Here is a 16154-nt window from a genome sequence, read left to right on the forward strand (position 1 = left end):
AGATGGAAAATACTTGGTTACTTTTATCAGCTTGCTTTCACCTCTTTTCTTCTGTGTCCTTTTGGAGGTTTTCTTGGCCTGGGGGCAGAATTGAATAGTAGGTATGAATTTCAAGGCAACGACTAAGCTTACTTGTCAACAGAAAGCAGTCTCTAGGCCAGCCACAGTCTTAATCTTATTTCATGCGTCTTTGCCCTAAGGCAGAATCTTCATTCATAATTTAGAGAAATTGAAGAGTTATATATTCTGACTTGCAGGTGTTTAAAAATAGAGAAACATAGAGTTAGGTGAGACTGTGAAAAGTAGATATATAAATAAATAGGTAGGTAGATAACTACAGCAGTGGCTTTCAACCAGGGATGATTTTGCTTCCCTCAGGGCACAGTTGCCAATATCTGGAGATCTTTTTTATTGTCATGGCCTGGGAAGTGCTACTGATTGCTAGTGGGTGGTGGTCAGCGATGCTGCTAAACACTTTGTAATGCACATGACAGCCCCTTACTATAAAGAATTCTCTGATTCAAAATGTCAATAGTGCTGCTGCTGAGAAACTCGGATCTATATGTATATGTAGGTATAAATATTTAGATAATATTAATAGATTTAAACATACTGTATATATTTAAATCTTAGTTTTGAAAATTATTTTCAGAATGTAGAAATATTTAAGGAAACAAGATTCATTCCAGTTCTTAAACTTGTAAGCATATCCTCAACGTGGTGGGGTTAGTCATGTTAGACATAAACCCGTTCGAAGCCACAGGAGCCATGGTCAGGAATCCTACTCGTTCTCAAAGCTGTTCCTTTAGAAGTAGAGCTGTGCTAGTTAGAGGCATGCTTCAGAGGTACAAGAAGCTTAGGGCGTATTCAGTGAGCCTTAAGATGATCAAGCATCCTCGAAAATCTCCTTTCTGTAAATTTTACCTGTGCCTCCCTTGACATTGAAGTGTTTTCTACATTGTGCTAAGGGATTGGCCTTTAATTTATCTAGACCGTATATATATATAACACTCCTAGATAGTTGGATAAATTGACAATTGAGAAGACAAAAAGAATAAGAAAGGTAGCATGAGCGTGGAATTGCATTTTCAGATTATGTGCTTTATCAGTTTTTAGATGATTTCGCCTAATGACAACTTTTTTAAATCTTTTTTTCTTACAACTATAAAAACTGAGCTGTTGACATTTTGACACACTTATATTCTCTGTTAGGTCTCTTTCTAGTGAGAATATTGAGTAATCTGTTTTCAGTAACCAATACTTGGCTGCTGGTATAAAAATAAAATTAGCTTTGTTTGATTATGATAGGCTAAAAAGGAATAGCACAGATGCTATAGTGATGTGATTACAGATTAATATTATTTGAAGACTTTAAAACTGTCTTGAAAAATGCGACTATTTTAAACTCACCTATTTTTATGTATTCCTGATTGGTAGTATTGTTTGTAAGGGAGCAGGGTAACTTCTGTCCAAAAGGATGATAATAAATTTGTGCTTCATATCTGTATCATTTGGTAACCAACCAGCTAACCAACAAACAAAAAAACTCAGAAAACCCACTGTCAACACAACGGAGAGTAACAGTGACTTAAAGGAGCTAGAAGTTTATTCCTTTATTTCTGCTTGTATAAAAGAAGCCCAGAGGTAGGTGGTCCAGGGCTAGTAGGATTATTCACAAACATTTGGGCCCAGCTTCCCTCTCTCCTGATGTTCTTTTCATCAACCTTGGGATGAGGCCTTTTGGTCCAAGGTACATGCTTGAGCTCATGTTTATTGATGAACTCTGGCCTGGCCATCTAGGCTGCTAACACAAGTGCAGACCTGACTGAGTGACACTTGAGCATGTGAATTATATAGCGAAGGGAAACTGGCTACCACAGTCCTCAGGTAGAAACCTCATGTATGCAGGAGACCACAGGCATGCCGTGCAACCCAGGTATTTGCTGCCAATTAGCAAGATTCATTTAGCTTACCTGATGTGGGACAGAGAGTACAATTACAAGGTCATTGGTTAAAAGTCTCCACTTTCCCTCCCATGAACCTTATCCCTCAGAGCTTGGACTGTGCTGGAGCAGGTGTCCTATTTTATAGTTAAATATTTCACTTCGCCCTTTATCTTTGCTCTCTTGGTATTTTTTCTCTTTATCTAAATCACATCCAGTTTTCAGCCAGTAAGGAGGAAAGGCTGAAGAATATCGTCCTTCTCTTTTAAGGACAGTGCTCAGAAATTGCACACTTCCACTTATATCTCACTGGCCAGAACTTAGTCACGTGGTCATTTGTAGCTTCAAGTGAACGTAGTCTTTTAGGTAGGAGACAGTGAGTCCAACAAAAAATTGGGATTCTTAATACTAAAGAATGACAGACAACTAGCAGACTTTGAAACAATACTCATTGAAAATAGTAAGAAAAAAAGTATATAACATCATTACTGCTCTCAAAGATTATAAAAATAAGATACTATCTTTTATGGTACTGAATTACTGGATAGATGTTTTGTATTTTTAATTATCTCTATGATTTTTTATTTTTTTCTTTTCCAAAAGCAAAACTAATCATTTTGTCTTTTCTTCTTACAGGACTTTCCGTGACATTTCTGATGATCTGAAATCTTCAATAGACTGACAAGGCTTCCACTGAAATGATTTTTCTAGGAAACCCAACTGACAGTGAGTTCAGCTCAGCTGTGTCCTTCTGTCCTTTCAGCTGTGCCCAGCAAGCAGAGCCCAGAAAAGAAACAGAACCCTCCTGACCTTACATACAGAATGCCTGGACAAGAGAGAACTTGATGTGGGCTGCTTTTCATTTTAAAACACAGCTTTGGAGCTTAGAAATGTGGTTTGCTCACTTAAGTGTTTCTAAGATGGCTTGAAAAGTTTCAATTTATGCACTGGTACTATGGCTTGGAATTTTCCCACTTTGATTATCTATATTATTATATGTATTTATAAAGTTATTTTAAGAGCTCTAAACTACATGCTATTAAAAGTGTATACTATATAATTTTTTCCAGTTTAAGAAATTGGTTCTTAAACTTTTCTCTGACAGTCACTTTTAATGGAGAGGATTTTCACCTTCTGTTACGTAGCTGCGTGAGCTGGAAAAATGAGTTTTCTACCCTGCTGTCACTCAGTGGGGAGCCCTGGTGGTGCAGTGGTTAAACTCTGGGCTGCTAACCAAAAAGTTTGCGGTTTGAACCCACTAGCAGCCCTGCTGGAAAGATATGGCAGTCTGCTTCCGTAAAGATAACCAAGGAAACCCTACGGGCCATTTCTGCTCTGCCCTTTATGGTGGCTGTGAGTCAATCAGCACTACACATCAGGTTTGGTTTTTTGGTTATCACTCTTTATCTTCCCATATTTAAGAAAGAACAGAAAGCATAGGGGTAGATGTGACTTATTTGAGGTTCAGTTTTATGTTGCAACCATAGGAGAGACAAAGACCGAAGCTCTTCCTCCTCTGCCTTTCCACCCATCTCCTATTACACCATTGTCGAATTCCTGAAACTTGGCTGACCACATCCAAGTACTCATTAAACTGCTATTAATGATAATATGATAGAATTCATGCTGTAATTATAGTGTTTTCGCCCCTAATGTTTTGGTTTTGTTTTTTAAGTGAAAAAAATCTCAGGAATAGCTGTAGTGTTTTGTTACATGTATCCGTGTTTCATTATTTGGAATTCCACCAATTAGTTACTTATTAGCAATAGGATTTTATATTTATGTTGTATGTTTCATCATCACTGAGTGCAGTGCCTTGCACATAAGACACTATATGAATGATTGTTGAATTAAATTGTAGCTTTTCAAACAGCCTAGATATTATAATAACCAGCATATGCTTTACATTTTGCTAAACCTTTTTGTTCATGTTATTTCACAACCCTTTCACATCAGCTTTCGTGCAGTTTCACATTATGTTATAACAGTTTCACATAAATGGGGAAACTAAAGTTTAAAAAAGTTAAGTGACTCAAAGTCATGAAAGTCATAACTCAAAGTCACAAAGCTAGTAAGACTTGACCTCAGGTCTGTCTGACTCCATAACTTGAAATCTCTGCTATACTGTGGAGTCTTCCTTCTGAAATCTTGCCCAATGTTTCCCAGTGCTATGAGATTGAATAGGTGTTGCTATCCATTTGTTATAAATGAATTTAAGACCTGTCCTACAGTTAATGATGGGGCTGGGACTAGAGCCCAGCTCTTAGCTTTGTGCCCTTTCCACTGTACAAAATAATCATGAGACTCTTCTCTGCCCAAGGGAATATGGAGGAAAAGGGGTTCATAAGTATCAATGGTTTTCTTTTGTGGAAAACAAATGTCTTCTCACTAAGAAGTATAAAAAAAGAAGTATAGTTAATATATTAATTAGCTTACATGTGTTCTGATACTACTTAAGAAAAACACATCTGGAAAAGGTCACCATGAGTTCTTTGATCTGCAGTAGGCTACATGCAGATCTCTTACTTTTTTATGAATCCTTCAATAATTATAATCTGACATTCTAACACTTGTTAAATTTGGCCACTAAATAGCACGTTCTGTACTTTAGTCAGTTGTTCATTCATTTAGAAATTTGTTGAGAGTTTGTACTCTGTAGAGTGCTATAGGGAGATAACTCATTAGAAGGCCTTCTTTCACCTTAAATATTAGCCAGATCATGTGTAATGCTAAATTTAAATTTTTTGCATTAAAAGGATTAAAAAAGAAATCAGGTTTGTTTTTTGTTCATTGTGTATTGATAAGTTTATAGCTATAATGAACACATTAATAAGAGGCACCTATTGTACACAATGAATTAGTCTGTGTACATAAATTATGTTCCTCTAAAGTGCTTTTGGAGCCCTGGTGGCACAGTGGTTAAGAAATCATCTGCTAACCAAAAGGTCAGCAGTTTGGGTCCCCCAGCTGCTCCTTAGAAATGCTATGGGGTAGTTCTGCTCTGTCCTATACTGTAGGGTTGCTATGAGTCAGAATCAACTCCATGGCAGCAGGTTTGGTTTTTTACTTTTTGGTAAAGTGCTTTTAGCTGTATAAAGTGATATTGCAAGTAACTAAACTTAAGCTAACATATGACTGTTGCTGGGCATAATTATTAGTACGAATATGGAGTTTTTAGAGGGAAACTTTAAGTACTCTAAGCACTAAGAGAATAGAGTTGCCAAAATTAGCAGCAATGATGCAGTATCCCCCTGAAATATCATGAACAGAGGTACCCTACAGAGCAACATACTCCCACTCAGGAAACAAACTGCCACAGGACTCCAGTGACAGTGTGAGGAATAGGAAGGTTAACTAGCTGGGGGGAGTCTGACAGGGACCCTCGGAGACAGAGAGGAGCAGCCTAGCATGCCCCCTCTCTACCCTATTTAAAGACTTTCAAATATAGTGAAAAGATTTTATAGAATTCTCACAGGGCGTAGAGACCAAGTGGTATGACCCAGAAAGAGCTTCCCTAGGAACAAACCATGCATTGATGAGGTAGAATTTGCTTGAGTAAAAACCAAGTCCATAAATCCTGTCACAATATCTTGTCATTTTATAGCTTTATTAAAGATTAGTTTCAAGTACACATTCACTATTCAATTGTAAGCTGAATGGGAGGGCATGGTGCAGGGAGAGGAGGAGATTGAAACCCTCTCTACAGAATTGTTCCTCTCTTTTGAGAATGAGGACAGGATATGGAATTTTCAACATAAACCCCATGTCATTTAAGTCCGAAATTCCTGTTACACTCTGTTCCTAAAAGTTCTGTCTGTCAGACTGCCTTAGATGCCAGTCTTATTTTTTGTTGCTGTTTAATTGCGAGGGTTCATAACACCGTCTTCCATGAAAGATGGTTAGCTGGCAGAGTTCTTCCTTGATTTCTGAGACTGGTGTGGGTTGATTCCTGACAGTGGGAGGATACCTGGGAAGTGTTACGGAGACTGTGTATTTAAAAATTCTGTACTCTTTGGAAGTGGCAGCTGTTTATACCAGTTAAAGTGTATGCTGCTAAAGGGCTTGCAGATGAGGTCTAAACTTAGTCTTAACATGAACCCACTGTGACCCATCAGAATTTTCTAGTACCTCTAGTTCTCATATGGATGTATTAGTGCTTCAGGAATGTTCAATAGTGGGCAAGAGATACTCAGAAATTCAGGCCATGATGGGTCAGATTAAGTTAGTTTAGTGAGCTATCCAGAGCTTTCAGTCTCAGGGTTTACAGGAAGGACCCCTTCAGGACTTCACATACTCTTGTGCTGAAAGTCTCCCTAGACCCTTACATGAGTATTACAATGGGACTTAGTGGGCGCATTTCACACTGGAAATAGTTTCTGGCAACATACTCCCAAATGTTAGTTCTAGATAAGAACAAGTACTTTTGTTTTTACAATTTTTTGTCATTTATGTATTTCATCATCAAATACATTAATTTTATTAATATATTGAGGACCTGCAAGAAATACATAAACACTATCTGAAACCACTAAGTAGTTATTTTTGGATAGTTTAAAAATGAAGCTAATCTGTCTGCTTCCTGCAGTCAGAAATTCTCAGCTAGAATGGATCTTACATAATTAGGTGATTCTGTCATTTTCTAGAGAAGGAAACACGTTCGTAGTTTAACATGACTTGTCTAACACAGACAGCCAGTTAGTAACAGAATTCTGAGTAGAATAGTTTTTTTTCCCCTCAGTTCATTGTTCTACTTCTTTTCCCTTTTCCCTGTATTTGAACAGCATTTGCCAAAATATATGTTCCTTATAGCAGTTGTTCTAAGGGATGTTAATAGATGTTGTAAGAGGGGGAAAAAATGTTGGAAGGGGAAGGGACTTTATGGTTTATTAAAATTGAGGAATGCTGAATTTGCTTCCTTTCTATAGGACCTCTAAGAGGTTTTAACTTACTGTTACCAGAACCAAACTCATTACTGTGGAGTCAGTTCTGACTCATAGCAACCCTATAGGACAGAGTAGAACTGCCCAGTAGGGTTTCCAAGGAGCGCCAGGTGGAGTCAAACTGCTGACCTTTTGGTTAGCAGCCAATCTCTTGACCACTGTGCCACTAGGGCTCTGGGATGTACTATTACATGCCATGAATTTATAAGAGGGTTTGAAGACTGTGTTTACTAGACTTGCCCCCCTCCTTCTTTATTCAGAGAATCTCAGAGGATTGGTCCTTTAAGAAACACGGCTCTAGAGCAAGTTTACAGCCCTTTAGAAGACATCCTGATGAAAACACTGAATAGTAAATCGTTACCATGGTACCAGGTAATAAATCTCAAAGTTTAGTGAGATACTAGAGAGCGAGAAAATTTACATTTCAGAGCTATACTTAAAGTATAGAGATTCTTCTCCACCTATGGTGTGTAAAATCAGTATTTATGCTTAGTTTTGCAAGTTTGTAAAGAATCAGTTAATGTGCAGATACAGTGGTGATCTGTTGCTATTACATTTTAGTGATGCTTTTGTATGGCACTTTAGAGTTTTCAGATCCCTTTTCATAACAACCCTGTGAGGCAGGTGTTAAGTATTATCCTCGTTGTACAGATGAGGCACTGGAGACTCAGAAAGGTTTGTTGAATTTCCCCTAACTTTATACCATAAAACGGTGGAGTCAGAATTTCAGTTACAGGACTTCTGACTCCAAGTCCAGCGTTCTTTCCTCCACACCTGGTTTCGTTTCTTTTTTTGTTTCTAGCTTTGTATTGTACAATGGAAGGTGCGGAAGTAAATCTTAAAGTAACGTTTTGGCTTATTATTGAAATACCATTTCTATTGCAGTGACCAGGAAAATAACTCATTGTAGCTAATCCAAAGAAGACCCTTCTTTTGTCCTTTGTAGTGCCACTTGTTGAGGTGACTAAAGTGTTCTTGGAAATATTAATTTTGAGGTCAGGATTTGATATATCTAGTTGTAATTGCTAATGTAACCTTTTGAAAATGTATCAACTCAGCATTCTCAGGCAAAGTAAAGATGGTTTGAAAGTAAGAAGAGTACTCAAATACAACAGTAAATATTCTTTATTCTCACATAAATGCTGTTTCTCAGCTTTAACCTGCTTTGACAACCTACTGATGTAACTTTTGTAAATGTAAAATGTTTATATTTTGAAATAAAATTAATAGTGTTCAATGAATCTGGTGGTAAACTTAGTCTTATTTCTGTTGAGATAAAGAGTGAAGCCAAACTTTAATGAAGATGTCCATCTGTCTCTTAGGCCTTGTGTCTTGCCTTTTACTTAGGCTACACTGAAGTTTTTTTGAAATATGGTCAGTTTAAGTAAGGGAAGCTGTATTTGAAGAGTGGGTGCCTGAAGGGTGTCCAAGGCTGAGGCCGTAAGTTATGACTCTATTCAATATAGGACTTTCACACAGGAAAAATAACTGCTGTGCATAACACTGGTGAACAAACCTGAAGAGCCTATAAAGCGAAGTAATATCAGAAGCACGTTTCAGCAGTGCTTGGGAAAGACCTTTCAGATACCTGGAGTTGGTAGTATCAGTCTGACATTGTGAATGGAGAAATGATCCTGGCTAAGGTGGAGGGTGAACTATAACTAGCAGTTACCCTCCTCTAGTCGATTATGGTTCATGGTGACCCCATGTGTGAGAACTGTGCTCCTCAGGGTTTTCAGTGGCTGTGATCCTTCCCAAGTAGTCCCCTACCCTAGCCGTGGAGAGCGGCCAGGAACCCACCCAGGTCTCCTGAGGAGAGGAGGAGGTGGGGCAGGCAACGGAGTCAGAAGTGGGGGGCTGGGCGGGGCTGCGGAGAGCGGAGCTGCCCTGGAGCGCGTAGGCCATGAAGGCGGGGCAGAGGCGGAGGCGGAGGCTGGGCGGTGCTGGGGTGGGGGCGGGGCCTCGGGCGGGGGCGGGGCCTCGGGCGGTGCGGTTGCGCTGCTGCTGTTGCCGCCGCGGGCTGGTGGGCCGGCGGACAGCGGGCCCGCAGCGGCGCGGAGTGTGGGCTTAGGCACCGGCGGAGGGCCATGGCTGCCTCTCCGGGCCCCGCTGGCGTTGGCGGCGCCGGAACATTCCACGGCTCCAGCCCGTCGGGCTTCGCCTTCGACTCCGGACTCGAGATCAAAACTCGCTCGGTGGAGCAGACGCTGCTCCCGCTAGTTTCTCAGGTAAAGTGGCGCCCAGCGCAGCCCTTCATCTCCCCCCAGCTGCGGCTCGCGATGGCGGCGGCCTCCAGCTCGGCCGGGGCCCGGCCGGCCCGGGAGGACTGCGCCGTCGGTGTCGGACGGCCTGGCTGGGCTTAGGGACGGGCCTGGCTCAGGCGCCGGGAGTCGGGGCAATCTGAAATGCAGCGGCCAGGCCAGAGTGGGGCTGAGCGGCAGGGAGGCTGCGGGACGGCGGCGGCTGGGCCGGCTCGGCGGAGCCCGGCTCGGACTCGGGTGCCTGGCCCGGCAGGTGCGCTGCCCGGTCTGCCCCCAGGACTGGCTTCGGGCTTGCGGCCGCAGGCGGCCCCCGGCTGAGCGAGGCCGCCTCCGCTGGGACAGGCAGCCATGCCCAGTACCCGGGAGGCTGAGAAGACCTGAAGGCCCCCAGCTGTCCCGGGGCCCTCCTCGTTGCCGCTCATTAACCGACTGAGGTCAAACTTTTGCATCCCCAATCCAAACCCAGGACTGTCGGCCACTTTGGGCACTTCCTACTAGCCAGGTCCAGCGTGCGCTCCCCGAGGCCTTTGTCCCTCTCCCTTGCCTGTGTGTCGGCTCCGCCTATCTCTCCTTCACCCTGGGCCACCCTGCACCTTCTCCTTAACCTGCCAGCCCCTCCTGGTCAGCCTTGGTCAGGCGTCTTGGAAGAGAGGACTATCTGGTAGTTAACTAGGACACACACCTTTTTGCCAAATCCCACTTTGGGAGGTATGCATGATTGTATTGCTGGTCATAACAGAAGTCAAGAATCAGCTAACCGATGCTTAGTTTTAGAAAGGTTTTTGTTACTCTGAGTTGATTTATACACAGCCCGAGGGCTAGAATTCCTCGCTCAGATCTGTTGTAATGTGCCAACCACTGTGAGGAGCGAAGAATGGTGTGCCTGCAGGAACGGGTTGTCAATGTGTGACTCACAACTGATTGTAAAAATCTTTATGATTCATACCAGTATTATCAAGATTTTAGACGTAGAATGAATCTTTGAGGTTATCTGACTCTACATTAAAAAAAGAAAAAATTCTTACTTACAGCATCCTTAACACCTGGTCAACAGTTTTCTGCTTAAACATGTTCAATGATGGCTGGAAAGCCTGTAGCTTTGAGAAATGGCCTGTTAAATACAATTCTAAATTTTCTTCTCCATCACAGCCTTGCTAGTATTTGAAGACAGCTGTCACACATGTCCCTAAACTCCTGTTATGTTGATGAAATAACCCCAATTTCTTCATCTGTGCTTATTTTAGCATGGCTAACAGTAAATGGGGAGCTCTGGTGGTATGTAGTAGTTAAGAGCTACAGCTGCTAATCAGAAGGTCAGCAGTTCAAATCCACCGGGTGCTCCTTGGAAACTCTATGGGGCAGTTCTAGTCTGTCCTTTAGGGGTCTCTGTGAGTTGGAATAGACTTGATGGTAACAGATTTGGTCTTTGTTTTTTGGTAACAGTAAATGAGCATACGACACACATACACTTCTGATTGAGGTACTGACCAGTGGGAAGGAGTGCTGGGATCAGTCAGTAATGTCTGTAGTAATTGGTCCCTTCACCCCAAGAACAACAACACAGCTACAACTGAAAGTGAGAAATACTGGAGCAGTTTTAAGAGACAGAGAGGGGAGAAGAGGATGGCTGAGTTCAAGTTGATAGTGTTTTGTATGCATTTAGTTAACAATATGTATATAGTGCTCCGGAGTCCCAGAGGCACCTTGGAAGAGAGGCCTCCTGATCTAATGGAGCACAGTTGTACTCTGAACCACCTGGGGTTGGCATGAGTTGGAATTGACTGGACAGCAGCTGGTGGTAGTGGCGATAGTACTCCATTAACTCATTCAACAATCCTACAAGGTGCCCATATGTTTATTCTCATTTTACAGATGAGGAAACTGAGGAATGAAAAAAGAATAGGGAGGTCAAATAATTTCCCTCCAGTTTTTCAACTAACCCAAAAGCCAAACCCACTGTCCAGTCAATTCTGACTCATAGCAACCCTACAGGACAGAGTAGAACTGCCACATAGGATTTCCAAGGAGTGGCTGATAGATTCAAATTGCTGACCATTTGGTTAGCAGCCGAGCTCTTAACCAGTGCGCCACCAGGACTCCATCTTTCAACTAGTATGTGCGAAACTAGGATTTGAACTCAAGCAGCCTGGCTCCATAGTCACACCCAGGGACTATCCACTCTAGAAACTAGAAGCAGTGATGAGGTCACCTGTTAGGTACTACAAAGAGAGTCTACAATGGAAAACAAGCTGGACGATTGTTGCAATCTGGAGAAATAGTAACCTTTCACAGTATTGCTGCTAAAAACGTATCAGTTCAACAGCTCTGCTGATGAGAGTTAACTAGAGGTCAATGCCAAAGGGCGAAATGCCAGGTTTTTTTTTTTTTTTTTTTTTTTTCTGTTAAAGCCACTTGCAGGGCCACAGCTAAGGTTCTGCATCCCACACATCTTGTACTATAACTGATATTCCTAATGATTTACTATTGTTGTACGCAATCGAGTTGATTCTGACTCGTAGCAATCCTATATGACAGAGTAGAACTGCCCCATAGGGTTTCCTAGGCTGTAATCTTTATGGGAGCAGATCACCAGGTCTTTTCTCCTACAGAGCTACTGGTGGGTTCAAACCGTAGACTTTTTGCTTAGCAGCCAAGCGCTTAACTGTTTCTCCACCAGGGTTCCTAATGATTTACTGTACCCAACAAGAAAAAGTGAAAATTATGCTTAAAATTAAAAAATGATTAAAGTATGGTCAGAATACCCTGTTAACAAAATAGCAAAGTGTGAAGTACAATTTAAATGATTTTAAAGTTTCAGTGAGTGCTTAAAAAAAAAAGTTGCAGTTGGGTCAATTCCGACTCATAGCAACCCTGTAGGTCAGAATAGAACTGCCCCATAGGGTTTCCAAGGAGCAACTGGTGAATTTGAACTGCCAACCTTTTGGTTAACAGCTGAGCTCTCAACCACTGTGCCGCCAGGGCTCCACAGTGAGTACTTAAGGGATTCAGTTAGAATGCAAGTGCCTCAAAGAGCAGTTACTGGTAAGGACACAGTAAATGCTTGCTATTGATGCTTAAAGTATACTTGTGGACATTTTAAGGGATCCATGTTTCATGGTAAAACATTAGTTGGATAATACTGCAGCATGCTTAGAAAATGAGACTTTTGGACATATGAGTTTTTCTAGAGAGCTAAAATTTGAATCCCCCTAAGTGAGCAGATTCCTTGAAATGTCCTCAAGCATATTTTAAGCATCAATCACAAGTATTTATTGTGTCCTTACCCAGTAACTACTCTTTGAGGGACTTGCATTCTAGTTGAGATAGGACATGTACAGATTAGCACATGCCAAGTATCAAATGGAAACCATCAACAGCAAGTCCGCTGAGAGCTCAGAGAAAGCATGGATGAATCAGGACAATGCCATGTAGGAGATGGGGTCTGGAGGCCACAAGCGGGACTAGCATTGTACATTTTAACAAGTTTTAAGCAGATAGTTTCTATTCTGATGTCCTCTACCCCCTTCTGGCTCTCCAAGAGAAAAGTCGGGGCTACTAGCCTTATTCTAGAAATACAACATTGGGTTAACATTAGAAAAAATGTATACAACTTGCTGCATTCATAGAAGAGATACGTGTTCATTTGGGTAGATGCGGAGAAAGCATTCAATTAAATTCAAAAAGCACTAGGCAAACTAGCAATAGATGGAAACTTCCCTAACCTGATGAAGAACACAGAAAACCTTTGTTAACACCATAGCAATAGTCAAAATTGAAACAAGTGTTTTTTAAAAAACCAGAAACAAGAGGAGGACTCCTGCTATCACAGCTTTTATTTAACACTATACTGGAAATCCTAGCCAGTAGAACAAGACATGGAGAAGAAAAGTGTAAAGATAGGAAAGAGAAAAATCAAAACTCTCATTGTGATACAATTATCTTCATGGAAAATTCAAAGGAGTCTACAAATAAATTATAAAAATTAGGACTGTTTAGCAAGTTAGCTGAATGTAGGATACTAAAGTCAACTGCATTTCTCTACATTAATAACAAAGAAAAAAGATAATTCTAAAAGGTAACCAGCTACAATAACAATTACAACAAGAAATGAAGTTCTTAAGAATATATATAGCAAATGAGATGCCAAATTTCCTGGAGAAAATTTTAAAATTTTATTGAAAACCAAAGTAGACCTAAATAAACAGAGAAGAAATACTGTGTTCATGGTTAGATTGGCTCAATACTATAGAGAGATAAATTTTCCTTGTTGATGTAAAAATTTAATTGCAATGAAAATTTCAACAGGTTTTTTTTTTTTTTTTGGTAGAATTTGATTAAAGTATTCTAAAATTTATATGAAAAAGTCAAGCATAGCCAGAAGAAAAACAATATAGGTGGACTTGGTCTAATAGATATCAGGACTTATTATAAAGCTATAGGAATTAAGACAATGTGAGTATAAGGACAGAGATAGACCAGTAGATCAGTGAGACACACCAGAGAGCCCAGAAACAGATCCACTTTTATATGGAAACTTGATACATGACAGAATTGGCAGTGTTGATGAGTGGGGAAAGGGAGAACTTTTTAGAAAATGGGTCTGGGATAATTGGTTATCTAAATAGAATACATCAAATTGGATCCTTGTCCCAGACCATACACAAAAAATCAATTCCAGATAGAATAATAACATCCATATCAAAGCAAAAACTTCTAATACCTTCAGGAAGGAGAAAAAAAAAAAGGACAATATCTTCACAATTTCATGAAGGGAAAGGATTAAATACACCAAAGTACAAATTCTAAGGAAAGATTGATAAATTTGACTCCATTAAAAGAATCTCTGTTTACCAAAAGACTACAAGAGCTAAAAGATAAGCCATAGAATGGGAGAATATAATCGTAACACAAGTAACCCACAAATGGTTGATAGTACTTAAATAAAGAACTCTTATGGATCAAAAATGAAAAGATTACCTATTGAAAATTGGTGAAAGCGATAGCCATCTCACAAAAGAGGAAACAGATGGCAAAAAGCTATGTGAAAAGATGTTCAACTTTTTTAGCAATGAGAGAAGTACAAGTTAAAGCCACGGTGAGGACAAGCATTGGTGAGGAATGTGGAGCTGCTAGGAGTGTCACTGGTACAACCACTTTGGAAAACAGCTTGGTGTAGTCCATCTGTTTAAGCTGAGGGGAGGCATGCCCTGTGGCCCAACATTTTCACTCCTAAGTCTGTACCCCTAGAGAAACTTTTGTATGCGTACTGGGGACAAAAATTGGGATTAGCATTTTTATTTCTAATGGCCAAAAACTGGGAACTACCCAAATGTCTTTTAACAGTAGAATGGTTAAATAAATTGTGCCGTGTTCACACAATGAGATATTCTGCAGCAGTGAAATGATTGATCTGCAGCTAGAAATTTTAATATGGATAATCTGGAAAACATGATATTAAGTAAAAACAAAAAGTTCAAAAACAGGCAAAACTAAACCATGTATCATTTAGAGATGCAACATATGTGAGAGAATTATAAGAAGGGAGTGATGAACACAAAATTAAGGACAGTGGTTTCTTCCGGGGCAGGGGAGGGAGGTAATGTAGCTAGGGAGGGGCCCACAGGTCTCCTGGGTTGTCAGAGGTACCAGCATTGTTCTCTTAAGCTTGGTGATGGGTGCATGAGTCTTTTATTTCTTGAAACTGTACATATATTTGCTATATATACTCAGATGTTACATATTTTATAATTGAAACAATGAAAAAAAAAAAAAGCCTCAAGCTAAGTCCCAAGCATATTTTCCGCGGGACAATTCCCCCACCTCCTTTAATAATCATTGTATTGTTCCTGTCAAAGTTCCCACTCCCAGTTTTATAATGTCTTTATCCAAGAAAAGAAAGAGGGATGCCTGATACAGTTCCACCCTAGGGTGGAACATTCTTCCACTGCCCAGTTTTTCCTATGATAGGAGTTATTTCATTCACCATTGCACCGACCCTTTAAGCTTCAAAGGTAGCTCAACTCGTGTTCATACTACTATCTGCATTGTCCTTGAGGCTATTCAGGTTCCTTGGTTCAGTAGACTAGGGATGAGTAAAGTAGATACGGGGCTCTCTCTGCTCTTTGCTGATTTATGTGTGTGAATATATGTCTGTGTTTAATTGCAAAGATAAAATATATACCATTCAAAAAATAAAATGCTGTATAAACTAAGTGAAAGTGCCCCTTTTCTGCCTCCTTGAAAGCATTCTTCCATGGCTTGGTGTGTTTTCTTCCATGTTGCTTTTTTAATAGACAATCAGCTGATTTTTAAGCCTTATAATTCTGAAAAGTTATTGATGAGTTAAGCCAGAGAGGGACTTCTTTGTCGCAGGCTGGTGCCTTTATTATTTGCGATTCAGGGAATTAGGCTTTGTTCTTTTTTTCTAGGCTGCCACCACTTTATTTCCCCCTCATCAAAAAAAAAAAAAAAAATTTTTTTTTCATCATCTTCACTTGCTTTCTTGACTCCTCACAAAATAAGTGAGTAAACTAAGAAAATCCACTTCAATCAAGGGCCTTAGTGTAGAAAATAAGAATAATGTCACAAACATGAGGAAGGAACAGGATTTCTAGAAATCTAACGAGTGTAATAAACCAAAAAAAAAAAAAAAAAAACCAAACCCAGTGCCGTCAAGTCGATTCCAACTCATAGTGACCCTATAGGACAGAGTAGAACTGCCCCATAGAGTTTCCAGGGAGCGCCTGGCAGATTCGATCTGCTGACCCTTTGGTTAGCAGCTGTAGCACTTAACCACTACACCAGCAGGGTTTCCAACGAGTGTAATACTATCTAAAAATTGTATAGTGCTTACTAGGTACCAGGAGCCCTGGTGGCACAGTGCTTAAAGGGCTCAGCTGCTAACCAAAAGGTAGGCAGGCGGTTGGAACTCCCAGCTGATCCGAGGGAGAAATATGTGGCAGTCTGCTTCCTTAAAGATTTACAGCCTTTGAAACCCTATGGGGCAGTTC

The 16154-nt window shown here is 40.5% G+C and overlaps 2 protein-coding genes across 5 annotated transcripts in view; both read left to right on the forward strand.

Annotated features, from left to right (window-relative positions):
- Window positions 1-7685, forward strand: part of TMEM245 (transmembrane protein 245) — a 103981-nt gene extending 96296 nt beyond the window's left edge. For all 4 annotated transcript variants that reach the window (XM_023545067.2, XM_023545066.2, XM_010587768.3 and 1 more), the window contains one exon: window positions 2580-7685. Coding sequence is in view for 3 of the 4 variants with exons in the window: in XM_023545066.2 (XP_023400834.1) it covers window positions 2580-2625 (46 nt within the window). In the remaining variant the exon portion in view is untranslated. The remainder of the gene's footprint in view (window positions 1-2579) is intronic.
- A 1242-nt stretch (window positions 7686-8927) lies between these two features.
- The window catches only part of CTNNAL1 (catenin alpha like 1), a 60513-nt gene continuing 53286 nt past the window's right edge, over window positions 8928-16154 (forward strand). Inside the window, exon 1 of the mRNA XM_010587770.2 lies at window positions 8928-9111. Within this exon, the coding sequence (XP_010586072.1) occupies window positions 8971-9111 (141 nt within the window). The 5' untranslated portion in view covers window positions 8928-8970. The remainder of the gene's footprint in view (window positions 9112-16154) is intronic.

The sequence above is a fragment of the Loxodonta africana genome, chromosome 9 (genome assembly GCF_030014295.1).
Source record: "Loxodonta africana isolate mLoxAfr1 chromosome 9, mLoxAfr1.hap2, whole genome shotgun sequence".
In the NCBI taxonomy this organism is placed as follows: Eukaryota; Metazoa; Chordata; class Mammalia; order Proboscidea; family Elephantidae; genus Loxodonta; species Loxodonta africana.